Source organism: Tursiops truncatus, chromosome 20 (assembly GCF_011762595.2).
Source record: "Tursiops truncatus isolate mTurTru1 chromosome 20, mTurTru1.mat.Y, whole genome shotgun sequence".
Lineage (NCBI taxonomy): Eukaryota > Metazoa > Chordata > Mammalia > Artiodactyla > Delphinidae > Tursiops > Tursiops truncatus.
Genome location: NC_047053.1, coordinates 49309991 through 49334470, shown reverse-complemented (window position 1 = coordinate 49334470; position 24480 = coordinate 49309991). Strand labels below are relative to the sequence as shown.

At 47.5% G+C, this 24480-nt stretch overlaps 1 protein-coding gene across 7 annotated transcripts; it reads left to right on the top strand.

Moving 5' to 3' along the window:
* The first annotated feature begins 4 nt into the window (after positions 1-4).
* Positions 5-24389, top strand: AFMID (arylformamidase). Of its 7 annotated transcripts, XR_012328720.1 has the most exons (13): positions 56-430; positions 2296-2386; positions 3391-3441; positions 13199-13303; positions 13385-13433; positions 14138-14223; positions 14319-14391; positions 14575-14672; positions 14924-15002; positions 15111-15252; positions 15462-15566; positions 19898-20249; positions 24259-24389. XR_012328720.1 is itself a non-coding variant. In XM_019938805.3 (12 exons), the coding sequence occupies exons 1-12, from the start codon at positions 353-355 to the stop codon at positions 24379-24381; spliced, it is 1080 nt and encodes a 359-aa protein (XP_019794364.1). In that variant the 5' UTR covers positions 36-352; the 3' UTR covers positions 24382-24388. The 7 variants fall into 7 exon arrangements, 6 of the variants coding, with proteins under 6 accessions (XP_073654188.1, XP_019794364.1, XP_073654187.1 ...); XM_019938805.3 differs by lacking the exon at positions 19898-20249 and having other exon boundaries at positions 36-430; positions 24259-24388; XM_073798086.1 differs by lacking the exons at positions 19898-20249; positions 24259-24389 and adding an exon at positions 21203-24247 and having other exon boundaries at positions 45-430.
* Positions 24390-24480: the final 91 nt, after the last annotated feature.

The following is a 24480-nucleotide window of genomic DNA, read 5'->3' as shown; positions in this document are numbered from 1 at the left end:
CCGCCGCCGCCGCCGCCGCCGCCGCCGCCGCCGCCGCCGCCGCCGCCGCCGCCGCCGCCGCCGCCGCCGCCCTGCAGGCTCTCGTCGGTTCCCGCGCCTTGCTTCTTTATCCCCGGCGCGCGGGCCAATCGGAAGCCGGCGCCGCCGGCCCGGAGCCAATCAGCGTGCGGCTGTGGGACCGGCGGGAGATTTGGCCTCAGCCCGCCCCCTCGTGGGAGGGACCGGGAACGCGCGCACCAGGCTCAGCTCACCAGGGCGGTGGGCGCGGCTCCCAGGGACGGGGCCTGACCAGAGCCCCGCCCTCCTGGCATAAAAAGGCGGCCCGGCCGCCTGTTGGCTCGTACACAGCGGGATGGACGGGATGGACGGGATGGACGACTTGGACGGAGGTCCTGAGGGCGGGGCTCCCTGGAAGAGGATGTCTAAAGAGGTAGGCGGATCACTGGGAGAGGCTAGGGCTGAGGAGTGTGTTTCAGAGGTGAGATGGGGGTTGAGAGGAAAGTTTAGAACCACTCCTGTGGGCGCCGTTGATAGCCTACTGTGTGCCAGCTCCCGAAAGCTTTAGCACTGTGATTTATTGATATTTTACTTCTCGCCACAGGTAGGCTTTTGCTAGCCTGATTTTAAGGGTAGAGGAAATGGAAGCCCTGGCTATGTTTTTCTACTTTTTTTTGGCCTCACTGTGCGGCATGCAGGATCTTAGTCCCCTGATCATGGATTGAACCCGTGCCCCTGCAGTGGAAGCGCGGATTCCTAACCACTGGACCGCCAGGGAAGTCCAGCCCTGGCTATGTCAATACCCATAAACCGGGATGAGGTTGGGGCCGAAGTTCTGGACCTTAATCTGAGGTTGTGCAATGTTTGGAGGATGTGTCAGACCTGAAGGAGTAAATACCGGAGGGCTGGTATTTACTGAGGGAAGGTTATGGGGGTTAGAAACCACATATGCAAAGCATTTGTTATGCTTATCATTCTGTTATAATTTCCTAACTAGTTTTCCTACATTTCAGGTAGTGGTTCTTTCTCTGGTCACGGACGCCTCTAAGAATGTGGTGACAGTTACAGATACTGCCCCCAAGAAATCCTAACCTCTCTTTTTCGGTCTCTCTCTGTCTCTGTCTCTCTCTGTCTCACACATAGACACACACACACACACACCCCTATAATATCAGCACTTTCAGAAACCCATTGCATTTTCATTATTATAAATAATAGCAATAATAAAAGATGATGATGATAGCAATCACAGAGTGTGCGAGGTATGACTGCAAACATCCGACGGGCATAGATTGTACAGATCCAAAGACCCCTGGCCAAGAACCCCGTTCAATGGGAAGAGGGGGAAACCCACATTTGAGTGGCTAGCTTGACTTCATTTACATGCCTTATAGCTTTCAGCCTCACAAGGTATACAGCCTCACAAGGCTGAAAGCTATAAGTCATGTGAATGAAGTAAAGTACTATTGTTTTGCCCATTATACAGATGAGGGAACTGACTGTCAGTAAGTTGCCCAGGGTAAAAGAGCCTGCAAGTGATGGAGCTTGGATGGCACTCAGCCCATCTGATTCCAGAGCCCAAGACCTTTCCATGAGGCCACCTGTCTTCAAATTCTCCAGTCCAGCCTTCACCTGTTTTTTTGTTGTTGTTGTTTTGCCTCTGAGCCCTTTCTCCAAAACCTGGTTCCTTATTACTTTCTGTGTTAAGTCTGAACATCTTAGCTTGACATTCAAGACCCTCCACCCCCCAGCCCCCGCTTCCCAGCCTCACCTCTGTGTTTCAGCAATCTGGCTGGTCAACATTTCCAAACTGACCTTTGATTCCTTCCTCTTCACCTCTGTTTCACCGATTGTGCTGCGTCCACCTGCAGTCAGAATCATACCTTTTCAGGGAATATCAGCTCTACCTCACTTTCTCTGCAGTGGCCACCCCAGCTCCCTGGCTTCCTGTGGCCTTAGCCGCTGTGGAAGTGGTACCCATGTTGGCATTGACTGGGACAGATCTATGGGACCTCATTTCCCTGTAAAGCTGTCCTGCTGGTTAAAGGCATGGCCATTGCTCTAGACCGTGGATCTGGCAGCATCTGCAATGCTGTATCTGAAACGCCTAATTAGTTAGTGGGGGGAGAGTGGGGAGTGGCTTGCCAGGCTGGAGACCGGGGGGCTTGAAGGAAGCTAAGGGCATCTATGAGAGCCTGAGATATCAGGGAAGGGGCTTCTCCAGGCACGCGGAGGGGCGGGAGCACAGTCTGCGTGGAGGTCAAAGGTCTTATGGAACTTCGTGTCTTTGTCCCGTAGGAGCTGGAGAATCAGTACTCCCCCAGCAGATGGGTCGTCCGACTGGGAGCAGAGGAGGCCTTGAGGACCTACTCACAGATAGGAAACGAAGGTACCGGGGGCTCTCTCTGTGGCCGCTTCAGGTGGACTTTAGCATGTGGCAGTGTTTCAGGATGCCAGGGCGGGGAGGAGGGGCCTCCCAGCCCCAGCCTCTCGGGACAGTTCCCAAAGTCCAGGCACCTCATCTGCTCGGGGCCAGGCGCCCCGGAGCCCTCGCTGCAGGACTGCCGGAGGCAGGGCAGGGGCAGTGACCATGCCCCACCTCCCCTCCTGCTCAGCCAACCTGCCAACTATGCCCAGGCCCTAAGGCCACAGTGGCCCAGGGAAGTGGAGTGAGAAAAGGAATGTGGCTGCTGGATGCGGGATGTTGTTGCTATCTACAAAAAGCAAAGAGGTCTTTTTTTTTTTTCTTTAGAGAAATCAGGGCTTGGGAATCTGTAAGCTAGTGAAGTCTCAAGGTTAATTCCCATCCCAGCCCTGGGTCTCTAGAGTGTTGTGCTGCCACCTTTTGAGTGGGTTGGGCAGGTGGGCTCCATGGGGGATGTGTGGGTGAGGGAGCAGCCAGCCTCTCCTCCAAGTCGGAAAACTGGATGTTGGCAAATGAGCTTTGTGTCAGCAGGCTGACTGGAGCTCCCAGGGTTGGTGGTTCTCTACACTGAGATAAGCCAGCTGGAGGGACAGGCTAGTGGGGGTTGGTTCCAGCACATTTCAGCGCCCTCCCTGTCCTGGTAGGGGGTGGAGCTGTGTCCTGGGCTCTTCAGAGTCCCCTACTGTGCCTAGCTCTGCACCAAATATGTCTCTATATACTCAATATATATTTGAGTGTGCAGAGAAACCTACATGAGCTGGTAGAAAACCTGTTTGTCTATTGTAATTGTCTTGAGGGAGAAAAGAGCTGACCCTGTAGAGAAAGGGAGTCTCTCATAAGAAGCAAGGGCTTAGAAGAGACTCTGAGGCTGTTGCCCTCAGAGACTGTCTTTAGCAATCCCTCCTGAGAAGCCCTATGGACAGCTTTACATTCACATCCTACCTCCCTTCCTATTTTCGATGCTCCAGCTGGCCCAGAGGTGCCGCAGGTGCATCTGCCCTATTTCATTGGTGAAGAAGGTGAGTGCGACAACAGGGGGGCATCAGGGCCAGACGAGTGGGCGGAGCCATGCATGCGCAGGGTTGGAGGCTGTCTCTATTGGAAATGTTGATATTTCTTTCATCGTGGACTTTTTGGCATTAATTCTGATTTTTAAAAATATTGCACTTAAATGTTATCTTTGTATTGGTCAGCTCAGGCTGCCATAACAAAATGCCATAGGCTGGGTGGTTTAAACAATAGGAATCTCTTTCTCCCAGTTCTGGAGGCTGAGAAGTCCAAGATCAACGTGCCAACTGAAAAAAAAAAAAAAAAAGGTGCCAAATGATTTGGTTCCTTGGTGAGGGTACTCTTCCTGGCTTGCAGATAGACCCCTTGCCCCTGCATCCTCACATGGCAGAAAGAGAGAGAAAGAAACACTTGCTCTTCCTCTTCTTATAAGGCCACTAATCTCATCACAAGGGCTCCACCCTCATGACCTCAACTAAACCTAATTACCTCCCAAAGTCACCATCAAAATAGCATATGAATTTTTGGGAGACACAGGCCTTCAGCCCATAGCGATCCTCGTTACTGAGTCTTTGGTGCCCTGCCCCATGCTGTGCCTGAGGTGGCTCACTCACCCCATCCTAGTCCTGCATGATGAGGTTAAACAACTCACCCAAGCTCACGTGGCTAGGGACAGCCACCACTTCCCAGAGCTGAGCTTCCAGGTAAGAGGGGAGCAGGCTGACAAGGGGTGATGACAGGCAGGTGGCGTTGGTGAGTGCCCACCAGCTGCCTCTCTGGTGGAGTTCCCCAGACCTCTGGAGTTGCAGGTTGCCTCCTTGGAGTCAAACTCCCAGGAGATGGCGAAGGAATGTAAAGCGGAAAAAATGAACAGTGGAATCCCCCGCCAACCCAGAAAACCTCTCCACAGAGGTAGAAGAGAAAGAAAACATGATTTTTAATTGAGTAAGGAGATTGCAAAACCAGAAAGAAACCTCACCCTTTTATACAGCCAGGCTTATATCCCTAGGGCATACCTGTTCTCAAAATCAGCATACCTGTGTTCAAGCAAGAGGACCTGAGGGCACTATCTACTGCCCTAGTCCATCCTAATTCCATAAGGGTGGCCATCTGTGTTTGCAAATTGCCTTTATCCAGAGGAAGATGAGAAATTCCCATATCCTTAAGGCAAGAGGTGGTTTTGCAACTTGGAGCCAGGTGCCTGCAGAAGTTAGGGTCCTTCTCTCCCATGGGGTATCTTGCTCGATAATTATATTTCAAAGGGAGAGCTCCCAGGTCTTTGAGAAGAACATTCCTAGGTTGTAAAACTGGCAAGAGACTCTTTTAGCTTTAAAAAATATTTACATATGGGGAATTCCCTGGCAGTCCAGTGGTTAGGACTCCACGCGGAGGGCCGGGGTTCAGTCCCCGGTATGCGAACTAAGATCCCACAAGCCGCGCAGCGATAGATAGATAGATAGATAAAATATTTACACACATTCCCAAAGGGGTAGAGAAAGGATATTTGATGAAGTCTCCTAAAAATAAATGCTCTAAGAAAAGGGAGGAAGGTAAACTCTCTTTTCCTTTTTTGCACTACGGAGAATGAAATTGTTTTTCTTTTGATCTATATTCATTCTAACAGCGTCGACCTGGAACTTGCAGTGGGGACTGCCCTCTTCCAATGAGTAGGTTATTTTTATCCTCCACCAAGGCCTGGCCTCTCTCAGGCTGGGCACCTGGGGACAGCTGGGTGAGCACCGGCAGAGGAAGGTTTGAAGAACTGTTTCCTCTACCAGTAGCTATTAAATTTGATTAACAAGACTCAGTAAAAACACATTGTACAAGAAACTAAAGGAGGTATATGTATAACCCGGCTTGGGGCACAGTTCCAAACTCCCATTCCCCCAAACCACGCCTCGCCCAAGGAGCACCAATCACCAGTGAGGTGGGTGGGGCCTCGTGATTGACAGCCCCTGCGACTGAGAGCCTCTCTGAGGACCCCTCCTGCCTTTCAAGGCTGAGATTGTGCTTTTTCCTCTCCATCAGAAAAACCAAAGGAAGAAAACAAAGGCACGCAAAATACAGGCCCCAATTTTGTTTTACTGTGATAAAATACACATAAAATGTACCACTTTAACCATTGTAAAGTGTACAATTCAGCAGCATTTAGTACCTTAACGATGTTGTACAACCATCTCCTCTACCTGGTTCCAACACATTTTCATCACCCCAGAAGGAAAGCCCCTACCCGTTAAGCAGCCCCCTGGCAGCCACTGACTGCTTTCTGTCTCTGTGGATTTTCCTATTCTGGACGTTTCGTTTAAATGGAATCCTACAAGATGTGGTCTTTTGTGTCTGGTGGCTTTCCCTTCGCATAATGTTTCCAAGGTCCAACCATGTTGTAGCAAGTCAGTGCTTCCTTCCTTTCTATGGATGAATAATTTTCCATTGTATGGATGGACCACGTTTTGTTTATCCATTCGTCCGCTGATGGACATTTGGGCTGTTTCCACCTTTTGGCGATTGTGAAAAGTGCTGTTGTGAACATTCATGTACAAGTTTTTGTTTGAAAGCCCTAATTGCTTGTTAAGTTCGATAGACACAGCCATTCTACCAAACTGCATGTATTCCAAATGTTTACCTCCACCTTTTTACTTAGTTCATCATGGACCAGTAGCAAGCCGTGTGGGACACCCATTGTCCACAGACCACCTTATAATAGCCCTGCTCTGCACTCTCTGAGGTTGGCTATTTTTAGGCAACAATTGTTTTCTGATTACAAAAGGAGCATTTGCTGATTGAAAAGGATTTTAGAAAATAAAACCGTCAATAATTGTCACCCATTGTTAACACTGTGAGATCATTTCTTACAGTCTTTTTTTCTCCTAGGAGAAAGTGTTCTGTACTTATAATGTGCAATCTTGTTTTTAATAGCATAAACAGCCTTAAAAATTATTTCTAGAAGAGATACTATGTATAAAATGGAGAAACAACAGGATATATTGTATAGCACAGGGAAATATAGCCATTGTTTTGTAATAACTTTAAATGGAGTGTAATCTATAAAACGTTGACTCACTGAGTTGTACACCTGAAACTAATATAATATTGTAAGTCAACTACACTTCAATTTTAAAAATTCTTTCTAACCCAGGGCTTCCCTGGTGGCGCAGTGGTTGAGAGTCCGCCTGCCGATGCAGGGGACACAGGTTCGTGCCCCAGTCCGGGAAGATCCCACATGCCGCGGAGCAGCTGGGCCCGTGAGCCATGGCCGCTGAGCCTGCGCGTCCGGAGCCTGTGCTCCGCAGCGGGAGAGGCCACAACAGTGAGAGGCCCGCGTACCGACGGAAAAAAAAAAAAATCTTTCTAACCCAAAAGAATTGAAAATAAGTTCTCAAACAAGTACTTGTACACACATGTTCATAGCATTACTCACGGTTGCCAAAAGGTGGAAGCAGCCCAAATGTTCATCCACAGATGAATGGATATACAAAATGTGATATGCCCATACAATGGAATAGTTTTTGGCCCTAAAAAGTAATGAGGTACTGATACCTACTAGAACATGGATGGACCCTGAAAACACAATGCTCAGTGAAGGAAGCCAGGAACAAAAGGTCACATTTAGGTGAAATGTCCAGAATAGGGAAATCCGTAGGAACAGAAAGCAGTTAGTGGTTACAGTGTCTGGGGTAAGGGGGGTTTGGGGAGACACTGCTTAACGGGTAGGGGGTGTTCTTCTGGGGTGATGAAAATGTTTTGGAACTAGATAGAGGTGATGGTTGCATGACATTGTGAATGTGCTAAGTGCCACTGAATTGTTCACTTTAAAATGGTTAATTTTTTTTAAATTTGTTTATTTATTTATTTTTGGCTGCGTCGGGTCTTTGTTGCTGCATGCGGGCTTTCTCTAGTTGCAGCGAGTGGGGGGGCTACTCCTCGTGGCGGTGCACAGGCTTCTCATTGCGGTGGCTTCTCTTGTTGCGGAACGCGGGCTTCAGCAGTTGTGGCACGCGGGCTCAGTAGTTGTGGCTCGCGGGCTCTAGAGCACAAGCTCAGTAGTTGTGGTTCACGGGCTTAGTTGCTCCATGGCATGTGGGATCTTCCCGGACCAGGGATCGAACCTGTGTCCCCTGCATTGGCAGGCAGATTCTTAACCACTGCGCTACCAGGGAACTCCCTAAAGTAGTTAATTTTGTTATGTGAATTTCACCTCAATAAATTATTTTTAATCTTTTGCAGCACTACCACTTCTCTCTGTCCATCTGCAAGTCCTCATGCCCCGGGGGCACTGTGCTAGGTGCTGGGAAGAAGGGGGGGGCCTTTGTCTTCTCTCCTGACCACCCCCCTCTCCACTTCTTCAGCCTGTGCCGCTCTGCTGGTTTCCACTCCCTCCTCCTGGGAAACTTGGTTTTTCTCTGACTTTGGTTATCACAGATTTGGCTACGAACTCACTGTGACTGAGCCCCAGAACCCCACCCCACTGACCTCCCCCAACTTCTCCAGCTTGTCCACTGGTTCTGGCAGACAATGGCTCCCAATGTGTGTTCACTGCTCTAAAAATCCCATATTCTACATACTCATCCCTCTCCCCCCTCCCCGCCCACTCCCTAGAAGCCACTGATCTTTTCACTGTTTCCGTGGTTTCACCTTTTCCAGAATGTCCTATAGTTGGAATCATACACTATGTAGCCTTTTCAGATTCTGGCTCATTTTTGTAGCACATGTTACCACCTGACATCTTTCTGTAACTGCTTGTCCCCCTCACTAAGGGGTAAGGCACATGTGATTTGGATTTTTTTTATTATTTTGTCACTACGATATTCCAAAATGGGCACAAGGCTGCTGCTTATATAAGTATTTGTTTGCTAAATGAATTAAAAGACTGGGGGAGAATAGTTCTGAAACTAGATGGAGGCTGATGGGCCCCAGCCTCCTCTTAAATTGCTGCCCCAGACGTGATGAACCCTTGGTCTTCAGCTCTCCGTGACTGTCTGATGGGTCTCCCCGCCCCACGCCTGCATTAGTCTCTAGGCCCCTGCTCCCCCTAATTGCTCTAACACGATGCTCAGTTGGGTCCAGGGACCTGGAGTTTCTCTCTGTAAGAGCTGTGACACTTTGGACTGTGATTAATAGAAACCGAAGTTTTGCTTTTTCAAAAAAGGAAGTTTGTAATAGGGTTTATGCTGGGGTGTCTTGTTGAAGCCCTCCTGTGCTGCCTGTAAGTGCAGCGCCTGGAGGGCTGGCAGGATTCACACTCTGGAGGAGGCAGTGGGTCCCCCCATTCTCTGTCCTTGCAGCCAGCTGCCCGCCATCACCGTCATACCACCTTCTGGAGAAGAGGCAGTTTCTCTGGCTCAGGGTCAGTTGGGTTTTTTAATACTGGAGGAAGACTTTTTTATGCATGATAACGAATATCGATAGCTGCTTGGTTTTAATTGCTCTTCAGCTTAGGGCATACATTGCATCATCTTTTTCTTAGTTTTGGCACAACATAAATCTTGTTGGTCCACGTACACTTCCAGAACCCTTGCGTTCATTAAGTTGCACCCCTTTGCTGAGCCTGCTGTGTTGACGAGCTTGTCGGGAACAAACACCTTCACACAGTGCTGGTGGGAGGGTGGTTGGCAAACCCCTCAGAGAAGGCGAGCAGGGGAGCTCCAGGGCCTTTGGGGGAAGTGTGGGGGCTGTTATGGACCGAATTTTGTGTCTCCCCAAAATTCACGTGTAGAAACCCTAACCCCTACTGTAGCTGTGTTTAGAGATGGGGCCTCTAAGGAAGTAATGAAGGTTAAATGAGGTCGTAAGGATGGGGTCCTGATCCAGTAGGATTATTAGAAGAGACACAGAGGGTTCCTCCCCCTAGAGAGGGAGAGCTCCTCCCAAGCACAAAGAGGCCACGGGAGCGCACAGCGAGAAGGTCATCTGCCACCCCTGGGGAGGGCCCTCACCAGACATCACCCCACCTGGCACCTTGACCCTGCCTTCCAGTGTCCAGAACTGGGCAAAAAAAATGTCTGTCATCGAAGCCCCCCCCACTGTATGGCATTTCGTTAAGGCAGCCTCAGCAACTAAGACGGGAGGCTCCGATTGAATTTGCGCCTCAGATCAACAGGATGTGATGCTAGTTATACCCGGCGCACACGTGTGGCTGGATGGAGCCCTGGTGAAAGCAAGGGAGTGGAGAGGGACTGTCCTTGCTTCCAAGGGAGTAGTGAAGGGGTTCCAGGGTGGTCTCAGTAGGGGTGGGGGGAAGACTCAGGATTCAGGATAAGCAGAGAGGGAGCCGGGAGACTTTACTGATGATCAGATGTGGTTTGTTTGCCCTAAAAAGTGTCACTACTGGGCTTCCCTGGTGGCGCAGTGGTTGGGAGTCCGCCTGCCGATGCAGGGGACGTGGGTTCGTGCCCCGGTCCGAGAAGATCCCACATGCCACGGAGCGGCTGGGCCCGTGAGTCATGGCCGCTGAGCCTGTGCGTCCGGAGCCTGTGCTCCGCAACGGGAGAGGCCACAACAGTGAGAGGCCCGCGTACTGCCAAAAAAAAAAAAAAAAAAAGTGTCACTACTGGTTAAATAAATTAAGGTGCAGCCATAGGATGGAATAGCAAGTTAACTTTATGAAAAAAAGAAAAGTACGAGGAAGCTGTCTATGTACTGATTGGGAAAGCTCTCCAAGAAAGATGAATTGAAACAGGCAGGGCAGAAATGTATTTCATACGCTGCCCTTTGGATTAAAGGGAGAGAGAGTCCATATTCGTATTAATAATAACAGTCACCTTGGCAGGGATATTTCATGCAAATGCCTGTTGTATATTTTTTAACCATATAAACATATTATTTCTTCAAAAGAAAAATGAATGGCATTTCATTTATTTTTTTAAGTTAATGCTCAGATAGCTCATAACTTTCACAGATTAAATTCCCGTCAACTTTTCAACGCAACTTACAAGATGTGATGGAATTCTGAAAAAAGCACTTCAAATTATAATCGCAAATGCAATGCATTTGATCTGCTTAACAGAATCGCATGGTTCTAATCAAGTAAAACGTACCTATTTATAATGGATTGATTCAGTTAAGTGTGTCCTGCAGTGTGGTCTGCACCCAGCGTGGCACCTGGGGGCAGGTGAAGCCTGTTTGGGTCTGATCCTTGTAGAAGTCACACATCAGGCTCTGAGCAGTTGGTCGCTTGAAGCTTTAGGAGATGGGAAGCCCCCTTCCACCCCTCCATGGGAGAGGGAGTGGGAACCCACAGAACACAGCCAGCCTCATCCCTTTCCTAAGAAGCCTCCCCCTGGCCTTGTTCCCTCACTCAAGGGTGGGGTGTTGGTGATGGCAAAATCGGTTTTTCAGCCACCTCACCTGTCCTGCAGAGGCAGCCTGGTCCCTGCTTTAGGCACGTGGGAAACTTGGCACCTGCCATCATTTTTATTTCTCTTGGCCTTGAGCAGAGTCCAGCAGAAATGAAGGCGGCCCATTTTAACAGTTTATTCACACTTGCATAAACACGATCTATGCAAACTATCTTCATCTACCTAGTTTGCCCTTTCTGGAATTGCAGAATCACCCAACCCAAGGGAGCCCTGGTGAGTATTTTTGGGAAGGGGCTGGTGGACGGGGGGACCGTGGCCACCAAGGTTGGAGATCTGGAGGCTTCCAGGGACAGGGATCCCAAGTTGAAGGTCTCGTGCCACCAATCTTCAGTATCAGAAAGATTGCAGTGTTCGTGCTGTATGGTATTTGCGTAACCTGCTTTCGCTCTTTACATGGCAAAATACTCTCCGTCCAGTGTTTCCTTTTTGATTAATGCATTTTGGGTCCTGTTTGTGTAATCTTTGCCTAGTCCAAGGTCATTAGGATTTCCTATTTCCTTTTCTAAAAGCTTTATTGTTTTTGCTTTCACATTTAAAGCTGTGGTCCATCTGGAATTGGTTTGGTGTGGTGTGAGGTAGGGATCAAGAAACTATTTTTTTCTTCCTTCAGATATTCAATAGACCCAACACGACTTACTGAAATATTTATTCATTACATAATTTTCTTTTTCTTTCTTTTTTTTACACACTTTTCTTTTTAAAAATTAATTTTTATTGGAGTATAGTTGCTTTACAATGTTGTGTTAGTTTCTGCCGTACAGCAAAATGAATCAGCTATACATATACACGTATCCCCTCTTTTTTGGATTTCCTTCCCATTTAGGTCACCACAGAGCAGCACAGTTTTCTTTTTTTTTTTTGGCTGCACCACACGGCTTGTGGGATCTTAGTTCCCTGACCAGGGATTGAACGCAGGCCCTCGGCAGTGAAAGTGCGAGTTCTAACCACTGGACCACCAGGGAATTCCCTACACAATTTTCTTTTAAGTGGTTATGATGTACCAGGTCCTGGGTGTACAGAGGTGGGCAAAGCAAAGCCCTTGTCTTCTCAGAGCTCATGTTCTAGTTAGGGTGACAGACAGACAGTAAACAAGTAAAAAATATATGAAGGATTAATGAATGCTGGGATAAAAAATAAAGGAGTGGGGCTTCCCTGGTGGCGCAGTGGTTGAGAATCCGCCTGCTAATGCAGGGGACATGGGTTCGAGCCCTGCTCCAGGAGGATCCCACATGCCTCGGAGCAACAAAGCCCATGCACCACAACTACTGAGCCTGTGCTCTAGAGCCGTGAGCCACAACCACTGAGCCCGCGAGCCACAACTACTGAAGCCTGCACGCCTGGATCCCGTGCTCCGCAACAAGAGAAGCCACTGTAATGAGAAGCCCGCGCGTGGCCACAAAGAGTAGCCCCCACTCGCCACAACTAGAGAAAGCCCGCGCGCAGCAATGATGACCCAATGCAGCCAAAAATAAATAAATAAATTTTAAAAAATAAAATAAAAAATTTTAAATAAAGGAGAGAAAGGGGATATACCATAATGTATTTTAGCTGTTTTCTATTGTAGATCACTGGGGCTGTGTCCAATGTTTTGCTGTCATGAATAGCATTAGTGTGGGCATCTTTAAAACAAGTCCTTAAGAATACTTCTGATTATTTCCCTATAATAAATGTATGGAGAAGGACTTATGCATCAAGGAATATGATCTTCTTGGGCTTTGATACATATCTCCAAGTTGCCCCCCAGGAAGCACTTACCAGTTTACACTCTCTGGCACCCCGTGGTGGAGGGAGCTGAGCTTCCTGGGTTTCAGTGATCGAAGTGGGGCCTTGAGGGGACATTGTTTACTGCAACATGAACATACAGAGTCCCATCCCACCTCCAGGCCTTTGCCTTTGGTATTTAATTTACTTACGGTAAATTACGTAAATGTACTTCCTCCTTTCTCCTGACCCCAGTCCTAGCCAATTTTCACATGCCTCTGACCTCTCCCATCATGGTGCTCAATTATATATTCATATTGCTTTATTATCTATTTCAAGTGATTTTATATCTTAGTTCCTAGAAGGTTATTTTTCCAAATACTTGGAAAAGTTTATACTTCCCAGAGCACATAGCCAAGTGTAACACACATAATAAGCATGTAATAAGGTAGTGGTCGAAATGGTGCCCATCAGAACGGCCCGCTCACCAGAGACAGACGTCACAGATAGTTCTGGCCCCCACTTGGATGGGCCAGTCTGATTTCTTTGTAACTATGCACCTGTGGGATGCTTCAGACCCCCAGCCCCGATTACCATGAGGACTTGGGGAAGCACTGATAGCTGGAGCTAACTGGTCAACCCAAAGGGGCTTTCGGCAAAAAGGTTCTGCCTGAGGTTGTGCTGACAGCGACTTGTCCATTTCTGGAGACAGCTACCAAGAGGGCCCAGGCCACCGGGAGGAACCTGCTCGATGTCCCCTATGGAGACGGCGAAGGGGAGAAACTGGACATCTACTTTCCTGAGGCAGTGTCTGAAGGTAAGCGGGGGCTAGTGGTCCCCCATGGATCTCAGCTGGGAGCTCTGCCTTGGCCCACACGCCCTTTGTCTTGTCCTACAGGCTTGCCGTTCCTCGTGTTTTTTCATGGAGGATACTGGCAGAGCGGAAGGTGAGTCGGGGGATTTGGATGAATGGAGAAAAAGGGAGATTCATCTTTGCCTGGACTCTTCATTTCCTAGGGCTGCTGCAACAACTTACCACAAACTTGGGGGCTCCGACAACAGAAATGTCTTACCTCACAGTTCTGGAGGCCAGAAATCTGAAATTCTTCAAGGTGTGGGCAGGGCCACGCTCCCTCTGAAGGCTCTGGGGAGGACCCGTTCTTACGTCTTGCAGCTTCTGGGGTGTCCGGGTCTTTCTCGCCTTGTGACCGCATCACTTCAACCTCAACTTTCATCTTCACAGGGTCTTCGTGTGTCTGTATTTCAATCCTCCCTCTCCTTTCTTTTACAATGTCACCAGGCATTTGATTTAAGGCCCATCCTGAATCTGGGATGATGCCGTCTCAAGATTCTGAATTATATCTGCATAGCCCCTATTCCAAATAAGGTCACATTTGCAGGTATGGGGGTTTAGGATTTGGACATGTTTTTTGGGGGGACACTATTGGATCCACTATACCCGGTGAAAAGCCTGTTCAGTCTACTCTAATCAAATGGAAAACCACAGTGACTAACCATCCCTGTTTGCTCAGAAGTGAGTGGTTTCCCAGGACCTGGGGTTTTCAGCGACAGTGCCCTGGGTGGACAGGACACAGAAGCAGCCTAGTGGCCAAGTGGCCTCCAGTTGTCACGTCTTTGTCTCCTTCTGCAGTAAAGACTCGTCAGCCTTCATGGTCGGTCCACTGACAGCACAGGGAGTGGCTGTGGTGATAGTGGCCTATGACGTTGCCCCCAAAGGTAATGAGGGTAGTCTTGCAGGTGCAAGGGCTGGTGGGCTTTGGAGGGGAGAGGGCCCCCGGCGGAGCCTGACATAGCGCCTACCCTCTGCACAGGCACCCTGGACCAGATGGTAGCCCAGGTGACCCAGAGCATCGTGTTTGTCCAGAAACAGTATCCAGGCAACCAGTGGGTATCGCTGTAGATTTTCCTTTTGTCAGACTGAGTGGGAGGACAGTGGACTAATCTTGGATGCAGCCCAACTGCCCCCTCTGGCTTTGGAGCAAAAGGCAAATTGGGACTCCTTGATACTGGCCTGTTGCTTTGGTTATACTGGATGCAAACCCAGCTCTCTGCTCTGACCCACCCAAGGGGAATTTACCTGTGCGGACACTCAGCTGGGGCTCACCTCGCCGCCATGATGCTCCTGGCCAACTGGACCAAGCATGGAGTCACGCCCAACCTCAAAGGTTTCCACGGGGACTGAGCCTGGCTGGGCAGCATTCACCCTCCCCTGATGGGCCTGAGGGTCTGTAACAGCTGCTTGAAATTTCAACAGCTGTGAGTAGCTTGACCTCGGGGCTTTGAGCCTGGGGAGCAGGGCCTGCTTTGCTGCTTCTCTGCCCCCTACCCTGGCCTTGCCCCACTGGCCCTGGAGGCGGGCTGGCCCCATCTTGCCCCACCTGCAGCCTGGCTCTGTGACTGTTCCTTACCTTCACAGGCTTCTTCCTGGTGAGTGGGATCTATGACCTGGAGCCTGTCATGCACACCTCTGAGAACGCCTCTCTCCTCACAACCCTGTGAGTCACTTGTCCGCTCGTCCCCCAGCTGGCCTGCAGCCTGCGAGGAGGGCCAGGGGTGCAGCAAAGGCTGCTGTCTGTCCTGACCACACTTACTCCCTGCACCAGGGAGGATGCTCAGAGGAACAGCCCACAGTGGCACCTGAAGACAGCCCCGACACAGCCTGTGGATCCAGCCTGCCGCATCCTGGTGACTGTGGGCCAACACGACAGCCCCGAATTCCACCGACAGTCCAGGGAACTTTATCAGGTACCCCCAGCACCCCGCTTTTGGCTCGAGGTTGAGGGTCATGCAGTCTTATTATCTTCCTGTTTATTTCACCCAAACGGACCCCACGATACCAGTCATTTCTTCAATAAATACTTAGCACCCGGTATGTGCCAGGCAGCTGCGAGAGCCCCTCTCCCCCCAGCCCCCCGCAGCCTCATGCTTCCTCTTCCCTCGTTTCTCCTACTCAGACTCTGCGCCGAGGAGGGTGGAAAGTCTCCTTTGAAGAGCTCCATGATGTGGATCACTTTGAAATCCTTTGGAACCTAACCCAGAAGGACTACGTGCTCACCCAGGTAGGGTGCATCTCTTCACCGTGGACAGAATGCGTCCTGCTGTAGCCCCTACACATAAGGCGAGGTGGCCAGGCAGGGGGCGTGGGGAGTCACCTCGCTGGCTCTTTGGCATCCAGGAGGTTGGGGGACTTGACGATAGGGATTGAGTGCCACGCTTGCTTCCTGTACTTCACCTCCCTCTGAAACAGCCCCAGGTGATCTGCAGAGGCTGGTCCTGGGCACACAGGTGGGATCTGCATGGGGCTGTGGTGTGGATGGGGACAGGCAGGTACAAGAAAGTATTAGCCTGTTTGTGTGTAAGCATGAAAGCAACACCAACGCCGTTGGGAAAGGAGGGCTGGAGTTGGCCACATAAATGTTCATTACAATTTTAATGTGGAGAATCCTTTTAAAAGTCTAAGGATGGGGCTTCCCTGGTGGCACAGTGGTTGAGAGTCCGCCTGCCGATGCAGGGGACAGGGGTTCGTGCCCAGGTCCGGGAAGATCCCACATGCCGCGGAGCGGCTGGGCCCGTGAGCCATGGCCGCTGAGCCTGCGCGTCCGGAGCCTGTGCTCCGCAACGGGAGAGGCCACAACAGCGAGAGGCCCGCGTACCACACACACAAAAAAAAGTCTAAGGATGAAAAGGAACCTTCCTACACTGTTGGTGCGAATGTAAATTGATACAGCCACTATGTAGAACAGCATGGAGGTTCCTTAAAAAACTAAAAATAGAGTTTCCATATGATCCAGCAATCCTACTTCTGGGCATATACCTGGAGAAAACTATAATTCAAAAAGATATATGCACCCCAGTGTTCATAACAGCACTATTTATAATAGCCAAGAAGCAACCTAAATGTCCATCAACAGATGAATGGATAAAGATGTGGTATATATATTAGTCAGCCATAAAAAAGAATGAAATAATGCCATTTGCAGCAACATGGATGGATCTAGAGATTATCATACTAACTGAAGTAAATCAGACAGAGAAAGACAAATATCTCATGATATCACTTATTATGGGGAATCTTAACAAATGATACAGGGACTTCCCTGGTGGTGCAGTGGTTAAGAATCTGCCTGCCAATGAAGGGGACAGGAGTTTGATCCCTAGTCCAGGAAGATCCCACATGTTGCGGAGCAGCTAAGCCCATGCAGAGCAACTAAGCCCGTGCGCCACACTACTGAGCCCCTGTGCCACAGCTACTGAAGCTCGCGCACCTAGAGCCCATGATCCAAAACAAGAGAAGCCACCACAATGAGAAGCCCGCGCACCACAACAAAGAGTAGCCCCCGCTCGCTGCAACTAGAGGAAGCCTGTGCACAGCAATGAAGACCCAATGCAGCCAAAAACTATATTAAAAAAACAAATTAAAGGAAAAAATGATACAAATGAACTTATTTACAAAACAGAAGTAGACTCACAGACATAGAAAACAAACTTATGGTTACCAAAGGGGAAGCGGGGGGCATAAATTAGGAATTTGGGTTTAACCTATACACACTATTATAAATGAAATAGAAGACCAACAAAGACCTACTGTATAGCACAAGGAACTATATTCAATATCTTGTAATAACCTATATTGGAAAAGAATTTGAAAAAGAATATATATATTATATATATATAACTTAATCACTTTACTGTATACTTGAAACATTGTAAATCAACTATATTTCAATTTATTTATTTATTTAAAAAAATTTTACTTATTTATTGGCTGCACCAGGTCTTACTTGCAGCATGCATGCTCTTAGTTGTGGCATGTGGGATCTAGTTTCCTGACCAGGGATCAAACCTGGGCCCCCTGCATTGGGAGCATGGAGTATTAACCACTGGACCACCAGGGAAGTCCTGACTATACTTCAACTGAAAAAAATATTTTAAAAAAGTCAAAGGCTAGATTGGGGAAAATATTTGCAATGGACCCGGAAAATATACAGTCACTACTTTTTTTTCCTGGGAAAGTGGGTACCTGATTAACTTTACTTTTTTTTTTTTTAATATGTCTTTTTCCTCCACTTTTATTGAGATATAATTGACATCCAGCACTGTATAAGTTTAAGGTGTGCAGCACAATGATTTGACTCACAAACGTCATGAAATGAACCACAATAGGTTTAGTGAACATCCATCATCTCACAGATACAAAAGAAAAGAAAAAGAAAAAAATATTTTTCCCTTGTGATGAGAACTCTTAGGATTTACTCTTAACAACTTTCATATGTAACATAGAGCAGTGTTAATTAAATTTATCATGTTGTACATTGCATCCCTGGTGCTTATTTATCTTACAACTGGAAGTTTGTACCTTTTACCACCTTCCTCCAATTCCCCCTCCCCCCCACTCCCAATTAGCTGCCACCTCAATAGGACGTTTTTTTAAATTATTTTTTATATTTATTTATTTACTTTTGGCTGCATTGGGTCTTCGTTGCAGTGCACGGGCTTCTAATTGCGGCAGCTTCTCTTGTTGTGGAGCATGGGCTCTAAGCGCGCTGGTCAGTAGTTGTAGCACGCTGGCTTCAGTAGTTGTGGCATGCAGGCTCATTAGTTGTGTCTCACAGGCTCTAGAACGCAGGCTCAGTAGTTGTGGTGCACGGGCTTAGTTGCTCCGTGGCATGTGGGGCTTGAAGGCGTGTCCCCGCATTGGCAGGTGGATTCTTCACCACTGTGCCACCAATGAAGTCCCTCCATTAGGCTTTTATAGCGTTCAGTTTTAATTCACATAGTTAATATCCTTACCACACAAAGAGCACTTTCAAATCAATAAGAACAGTTCTTTTTTTAGATTGAAATTTAGTTGATTTACAATATTATATTAGTTTCAGGTGTGTAACATAGTGATTTAATATTTTTATATAGCCTATACTCCATTTAAAGTTATTATAAAATATTGGCTATATTCCCTGTGCTGTACAATATAACCTTGTAGCTTATTTATTTTATACATAGTATCAATAGTTTGTACCACTTAATAAGAGCAGGTCTTATTTCTCTTTAAGAACAGAAATAAATAGAAAAAATGGACAAAAAATAAGTGATAATTCAAAAAGAAATATAAATGGCCAGTAAACATGGGGGAAAAGTAAGCTGCATTAGTGATCATAGAAATGTAACTGAAATGGGACTTCCCTGGTGGTCCAGTGGTTAAGACTTCGCCTTCCAATGTAGGGGGTGCAGGTTCAATTCCTGGTCGGGGAGCTAAGATCCCACATGTCTCACAGCCAAAAAACCAAAACATAAAACAGAAGCAATATTGTAACAGATTCAATAAAGACTTTAAAAGTGGTCCACATCCAAAAAATCTTTAAAAAAAAAAAGAAAGAAAGAAATGTAACTGGAAATGAGTCCTTTCCCACCTCTCACGGGAAATATTCTAGTTATAATAGTGCCTAATGCTGGTGAAGACACAGTGAAGCGGGCCTCCCCCATCCTGTGGAGCACACGTTGGCCTGATGTTTCGGGAGTACAGCCTGGCAATATGGACCCAAACCCACTCACCCAGTAATTCTGCTGCTTGGAATCTGTCTTCAGCATAATCAGAGAAACACAGAAACATAGTCTCTGTAGCTTTATTAATGTTCTAAACTTGGAAATAACCTAAATGTCTAATGAGGTTAAATTATGATATAATCAGGTAACAGAGTGAAGTTTGTGAAAATTAGTTAGGACATGTCAAATTGCTTCAGAGGTAAGAGCAAAAACACAAAAATTAACTGGCCTAGTATCTTCCTAGTTTTATGATACATAGATAGCTAGGCCCTTAGAGGCATATATATGCATCCGCAAAAAATGTTTACCGGTGGTGTTACAATGGATTTAAAAAATCAATTTCCACATTTTCTACCATGAACATGTATTACTTTTTTTTTAACTGGGGAAAAACAAGCCCCCAATAAATGACATCTCTTAAAGAAACCTAATAAATATTTTAGATTTGGAGGGCCATATGGTCTGTGACAGAACTCCCCAACTCTGCCACTGTTGCTCAAAAGCCGCCAGAAACAATTCCCAGGTGAATAAATGTGGCTTTGCTCCAATGAAACTGTGCTTATGGATGCAGAAATTTGGATTTTGTGGAATTTTTACATGTCACAAAAGTATTCTTTTTTTGATTTTTTTTCCAACTGTTTAAAAATGTAAAGCCATTCTTAGCTCATGGGTCGTACAAAAACGGGCAATGAGTGGGTGACATTTCAAATGAGAGGTGGGAAAGGACTCATTTAAATTACGTTTCTGTGATCGAAAACGTAGCCTGTTTCTTTAATCAAATTCCTCCCAAGAGATCCTCACAAGAGCCTCTCCAACTCTGGAGCTTTTGTATTTTTCCCTCCTGCTGCAGATTATTTTGAAAACAATCTTCCAGGAGTCCTGATGACACCTGAAGCCCCGCCGCCAGCATGCACCCCGACTTGTGAAACTTCTCCCAAGAGCCCGACTGCTCCCCATTCTTGCCGGCCTCAGTTTTCCCTGTGCCCAGCAGCGCCTCTGTTTGTCCACCCACCCCGGCCAGGGTCCATTCCCCTCACTGCTCTGAACACGAGTACAAACCTCCATGGCCTGCCCCTGGCCCGGATCGAGCGGGCTCCAGGGAAGGTCTGGCCCAGGCCCACGCCATGTGTGATACCCAGAGTCTGGCCCACAGTCTGCTGAGAGGGTGAAACAAAAGTGACAACTCCCAACCAAAATGAAGAGTAAGAGCTCCCCAAACCAGTTTTTGTTCTGTGTTTTTGTTTCACTCCTTTGTCTACTCTGTCCTGGGCTCCACCTGACGTCTGGATTCGTCCCGGAAAGCCCTGGGATTTTATCCTTGGGGTTAACACCTTGACTGACGGGACAGTGACATCCACAGGTAGAACACACTTCCTCTGCCACTCCCCCCCACACACAGGGGTGTGTGTGCATTCAGTTCCCAAGGAGCCAGCTGGGTCCACCCACCATCCACCACACCCCTCTCTCGCCCACTCTGAATAGCTAGCAGTTCAAGAATGATTGATGATAGCGAAAATAGGTAATAGCCTGAATATTCATCAGTAGGGAGTAAGTACATCTGAGCAGCCGACCATCATTAGAAAGAGGTCTGTGGGTTTTTTGGTGTGTTTTTTGTTTCTTTTGCGGTACGCGGGCCTCTCACTGTTATGGCCTCTCCCGTTGCGCAGCACAGGCTCCGGACGCGCAGGCTCAGCGGCCATGGCTCACGGGCCCAGCCGCTCCGCTGCATGTGGGATCTTCCTGGACCGGGGCACGAACCCGCGTCCCCTGCATCGGCAGGCGGACTCTCAACCGCTGCGCCACCAGGGAAGTCCGAGGTCTGTGTTTATAACGGGGGACATCTCCAAGACATACTATTACCTGACAAAGAGCAAGATGCTCAACGATACAATACAGTACCATCTCAACAGCATTACCTAATACTCACAAAATGACATGTTTCTGTGTGTGCACGCGAGTGTGTGTATGCAGAGAAAAAGTTTGGGGAGGCTGCACACCTAACACCTCTGCTCCCCTCTGGGGAGGGAAGTGGCGTCGGGAACACGAGGAGGGGGTGTTTTGGCTTCATCTGAATTATTTGGATCTTTTAGGATAAGAATGTAATGAGGCAAAAAAACCCTAATGGGACCTAATTACATTTAAAACTTTTGCACAGCAAAGAAAACCATCAACAAAATGAAAAGACGACCTACTGAATGGGAGAAAATATTTGTAAATGATACGATGGGTAAGGGGTTAATATCCAAAATATATAAACAGCTCATACAACTCAACATCATAAAGACAAACAAGCCTATTAAAAAATGCACAGGACTGAATAGACATTTTTCCAAAGAAGATATACAGAGGGCCAACAGGCACATGAAAAGATGCTCAACATCACTAATCATCAGGGAAATGCAAATCAAAACCACAGCGAGGTACCACCTCACACCTGTCAGGATGGCCATCATCAAGAAGACCACAAACAAATGTTGGCAAGGCTGTGGAGAAAAGGGAATCCTCCTACACTGTTGGTGGAAATGTGAATTGGTACAGCGACTGTGGAAAACAGTATGGAGGTTCCTCAAAAAACTGAAAATAGAACTACCATATGACCCAGCAATTCCACTCCTGGATATACACCTGAAGCAAATGAAAACATTAATTCGAAAAGATACATGCACCCCAATGTTCACAACAGCATTATTTACAATTTCCAAGATATGGAAGCAACCTAAGTGTCCAACAACAGATGACTGGATAAGGAAGATGTGATACACACACACACACACACACACACACACACACACACACACACACACACACATATAGACAGAATGGAATACTACTCAGCTATAAAAAAAGAATGAAAATTTGCCATTTTCAGCAACATAGATGGACTTGGAGGGCATAAGTGAAATGAGTCAGAGGAAGACAAATACTGTGTGTTATCACTTATCTGTGGAATCTAAACAGTAAAACAAATTAGTTAATATAAAAAAAAAAGAAACAGACTCACAGATCTAGAGAACAACCTAGTGGTTACCAGTGGGGAGAAGGAATTTGGGAGGGGCAAGATAGGGGCAGGAGATTAAGAGGTATAAACTATTATGTATAAAACAAATAAGCTGGGGCTTCCCTGGTGGCGCACTGGTTGAGAGTCCGCCTGCCGATGCAGGGGACACGGGTTCATGCCCCGGTCCGGGAAGATCCCACATGCCGCGGAGCGGCTGGGCCCGTGAGCCATGGCCGCTGAGCCTGCGCATCTGGAGCCTGTGCTCCACAACAGGAGAGGCCACAACAGTGAGAGGCCCACGTACCGCAAAAAAAAAACAAACAAAAAAACAAAGACCCAACGCAGACAAAAACAGATAATTGGGAAAAAAAAACCTTATGGAAAAGACCTAAGCAGCTGAAGTTTTCAGTAAAATAAAAATTTAAATGGTAAAAGTTGGAATATGTTGGTGCCAAATAGAAAATGAATCACAGAAATACGTTGACTTGATGGTGTTTGATCCAGAAGATATATAGTTTTATTTATTTATTGGCCACGTCACCAGGGATTGAACCTGTGCCCTCGGCAGTGAAAGCACAGAGTCCTAACCACTTAACTGCGAGGGAGTTCCCTGGAAGATATATATTTTTATACAGATGCTATCAGTATTGATAGAACTCTGATTAAAATATCCTAGGATGAAAAACGCAGGGTCAACATCCACCCAGACAAGATGGCGGAGCAAACCGTGTCCTGGTCTGATGATTGTGAGGACAGGTTGGCAATATTAAAAAATGTTGAAAGACACACACACACTTTCCCAGCAATCCTGCTTGCAGATGTTTATGCTACAGGCATAGTTGCACATGTTTGTGTGTCTGTTTGCTGTAGTACAATTCATAATAGCAAAAAAAAAAAAATTGGAGATACCCAATGGGAAATTTGTTAATTGGAATTAGGGTAGACCATCCAATAAACACCATGCAGATTTTATAAAACATGTTGAGATCTCTAGGTGCCGATAAAGCTGAGATGTGCTGTTACCTGAAAAGACAGGATGCCAACTGGTGTATGAACACACACACACACACACACACACACACACACACACACCTGGAAGTATACATAGAAACTGCTGAAAAGTTTCTTTCTGCTAGAGGTCTTTGGGGAGAGGAAGACTTCCTTCCCATTGCATGATTTTTGCTTTTACAGCATTGATGTGTCACTCTTACAGTAGAGGAAAAATGTGTTCACAAAAGTTTTGGTGAAACTAGATGGCCATAAGGTAATATCTAGCATTGATGTTTTATGATCTCAAAACAGTTTTGTCTGATCATCACAGTATCCATCAGGATTTGTTGCCAACTACTTGAAAATCCAGAAAGTTCACATAAAAATGCAAATTTGCCTTTGTGATAAATATATTTTTGGTCTTTGTCCCCGATTCCTGGCACACAGCTCCTAAAAAACCTTTGGAATCTCCAGAGTGATAGGAGCGTCTTTTGTTCTAATGAGCAACCCCTAGATGCTTCTGGCTGGGGCTGGTGGCCATAAAGACCAAGCCTTCATTAGAAGCTTGGAGCTTTCAGCCCCACCCTCCCAATCTTCAGAGAGTGGAGAGGAGCTGGTGATTCAATTAATCACCAAAGGCCAATGATTTGATCAACCAAGCCTGTGAAACCTCTATAAAAACCACTTAAAGTCAGGTTCATAGAGCTGGAAGGCTGGGGCGTCTGCATGAGGCTAGGCACCAGCTACACAGGCCTGCTCTGAACCCAGTCTGGCTGTGCCTACAGGCAGGTGCCTGCTCCCTGGGCTCTCATTTCTATTATCCAGGCGGATTGTCCTAGGCTGTTCACTTCCTGGAGTCACATAACAGTCCCACCTCCCTGATAGGACACCCAGGTCTCCTGGCTGGAGGGCAGTGGGCATTGTTTCCACACATTTCTTCACCTCTGTTGACCCCCACCCGCACGTCTGTTTGGGGCAGGGACTTAGAAGGGATATCTAACTCCTGAGGAATTCTGGTGGAAAAGGAAGAACAAAGCTCCAAGGGTCAATTTCTGGCCTTCCAGGAAGCTTCAGTGCAAAGACTTGCCTCAGCACATGTTCCAACCCGGACGGCACAAGGGCTGGCTGAGGAAGCTGGCACTAGGAGGTTCCAGGAGTGGGGTACCCACAAAAACAATAACAGTTTGCACGCTTAAAGGGCTTAATCCATTTGTGCTCGGCAGGTGCCACTCCAAGAAACTATCACGGGGACTTCGGCCCATTCTCCACTCCTCTTCGTACCACTGTTTATAAGTAGCTGGGATGGGAGTACGCGGGGCGGGGTTGGGTCGGTGCCTGGTGAGTAGAAGCAGAGACAGTGTGGCGGGAGGACTACAACTCCCAGCGTACCCCGCGCCGCCCAGCTTCCCATTTCCCAGAAGGCCGCGGGCGGCGCGTTCCCGACA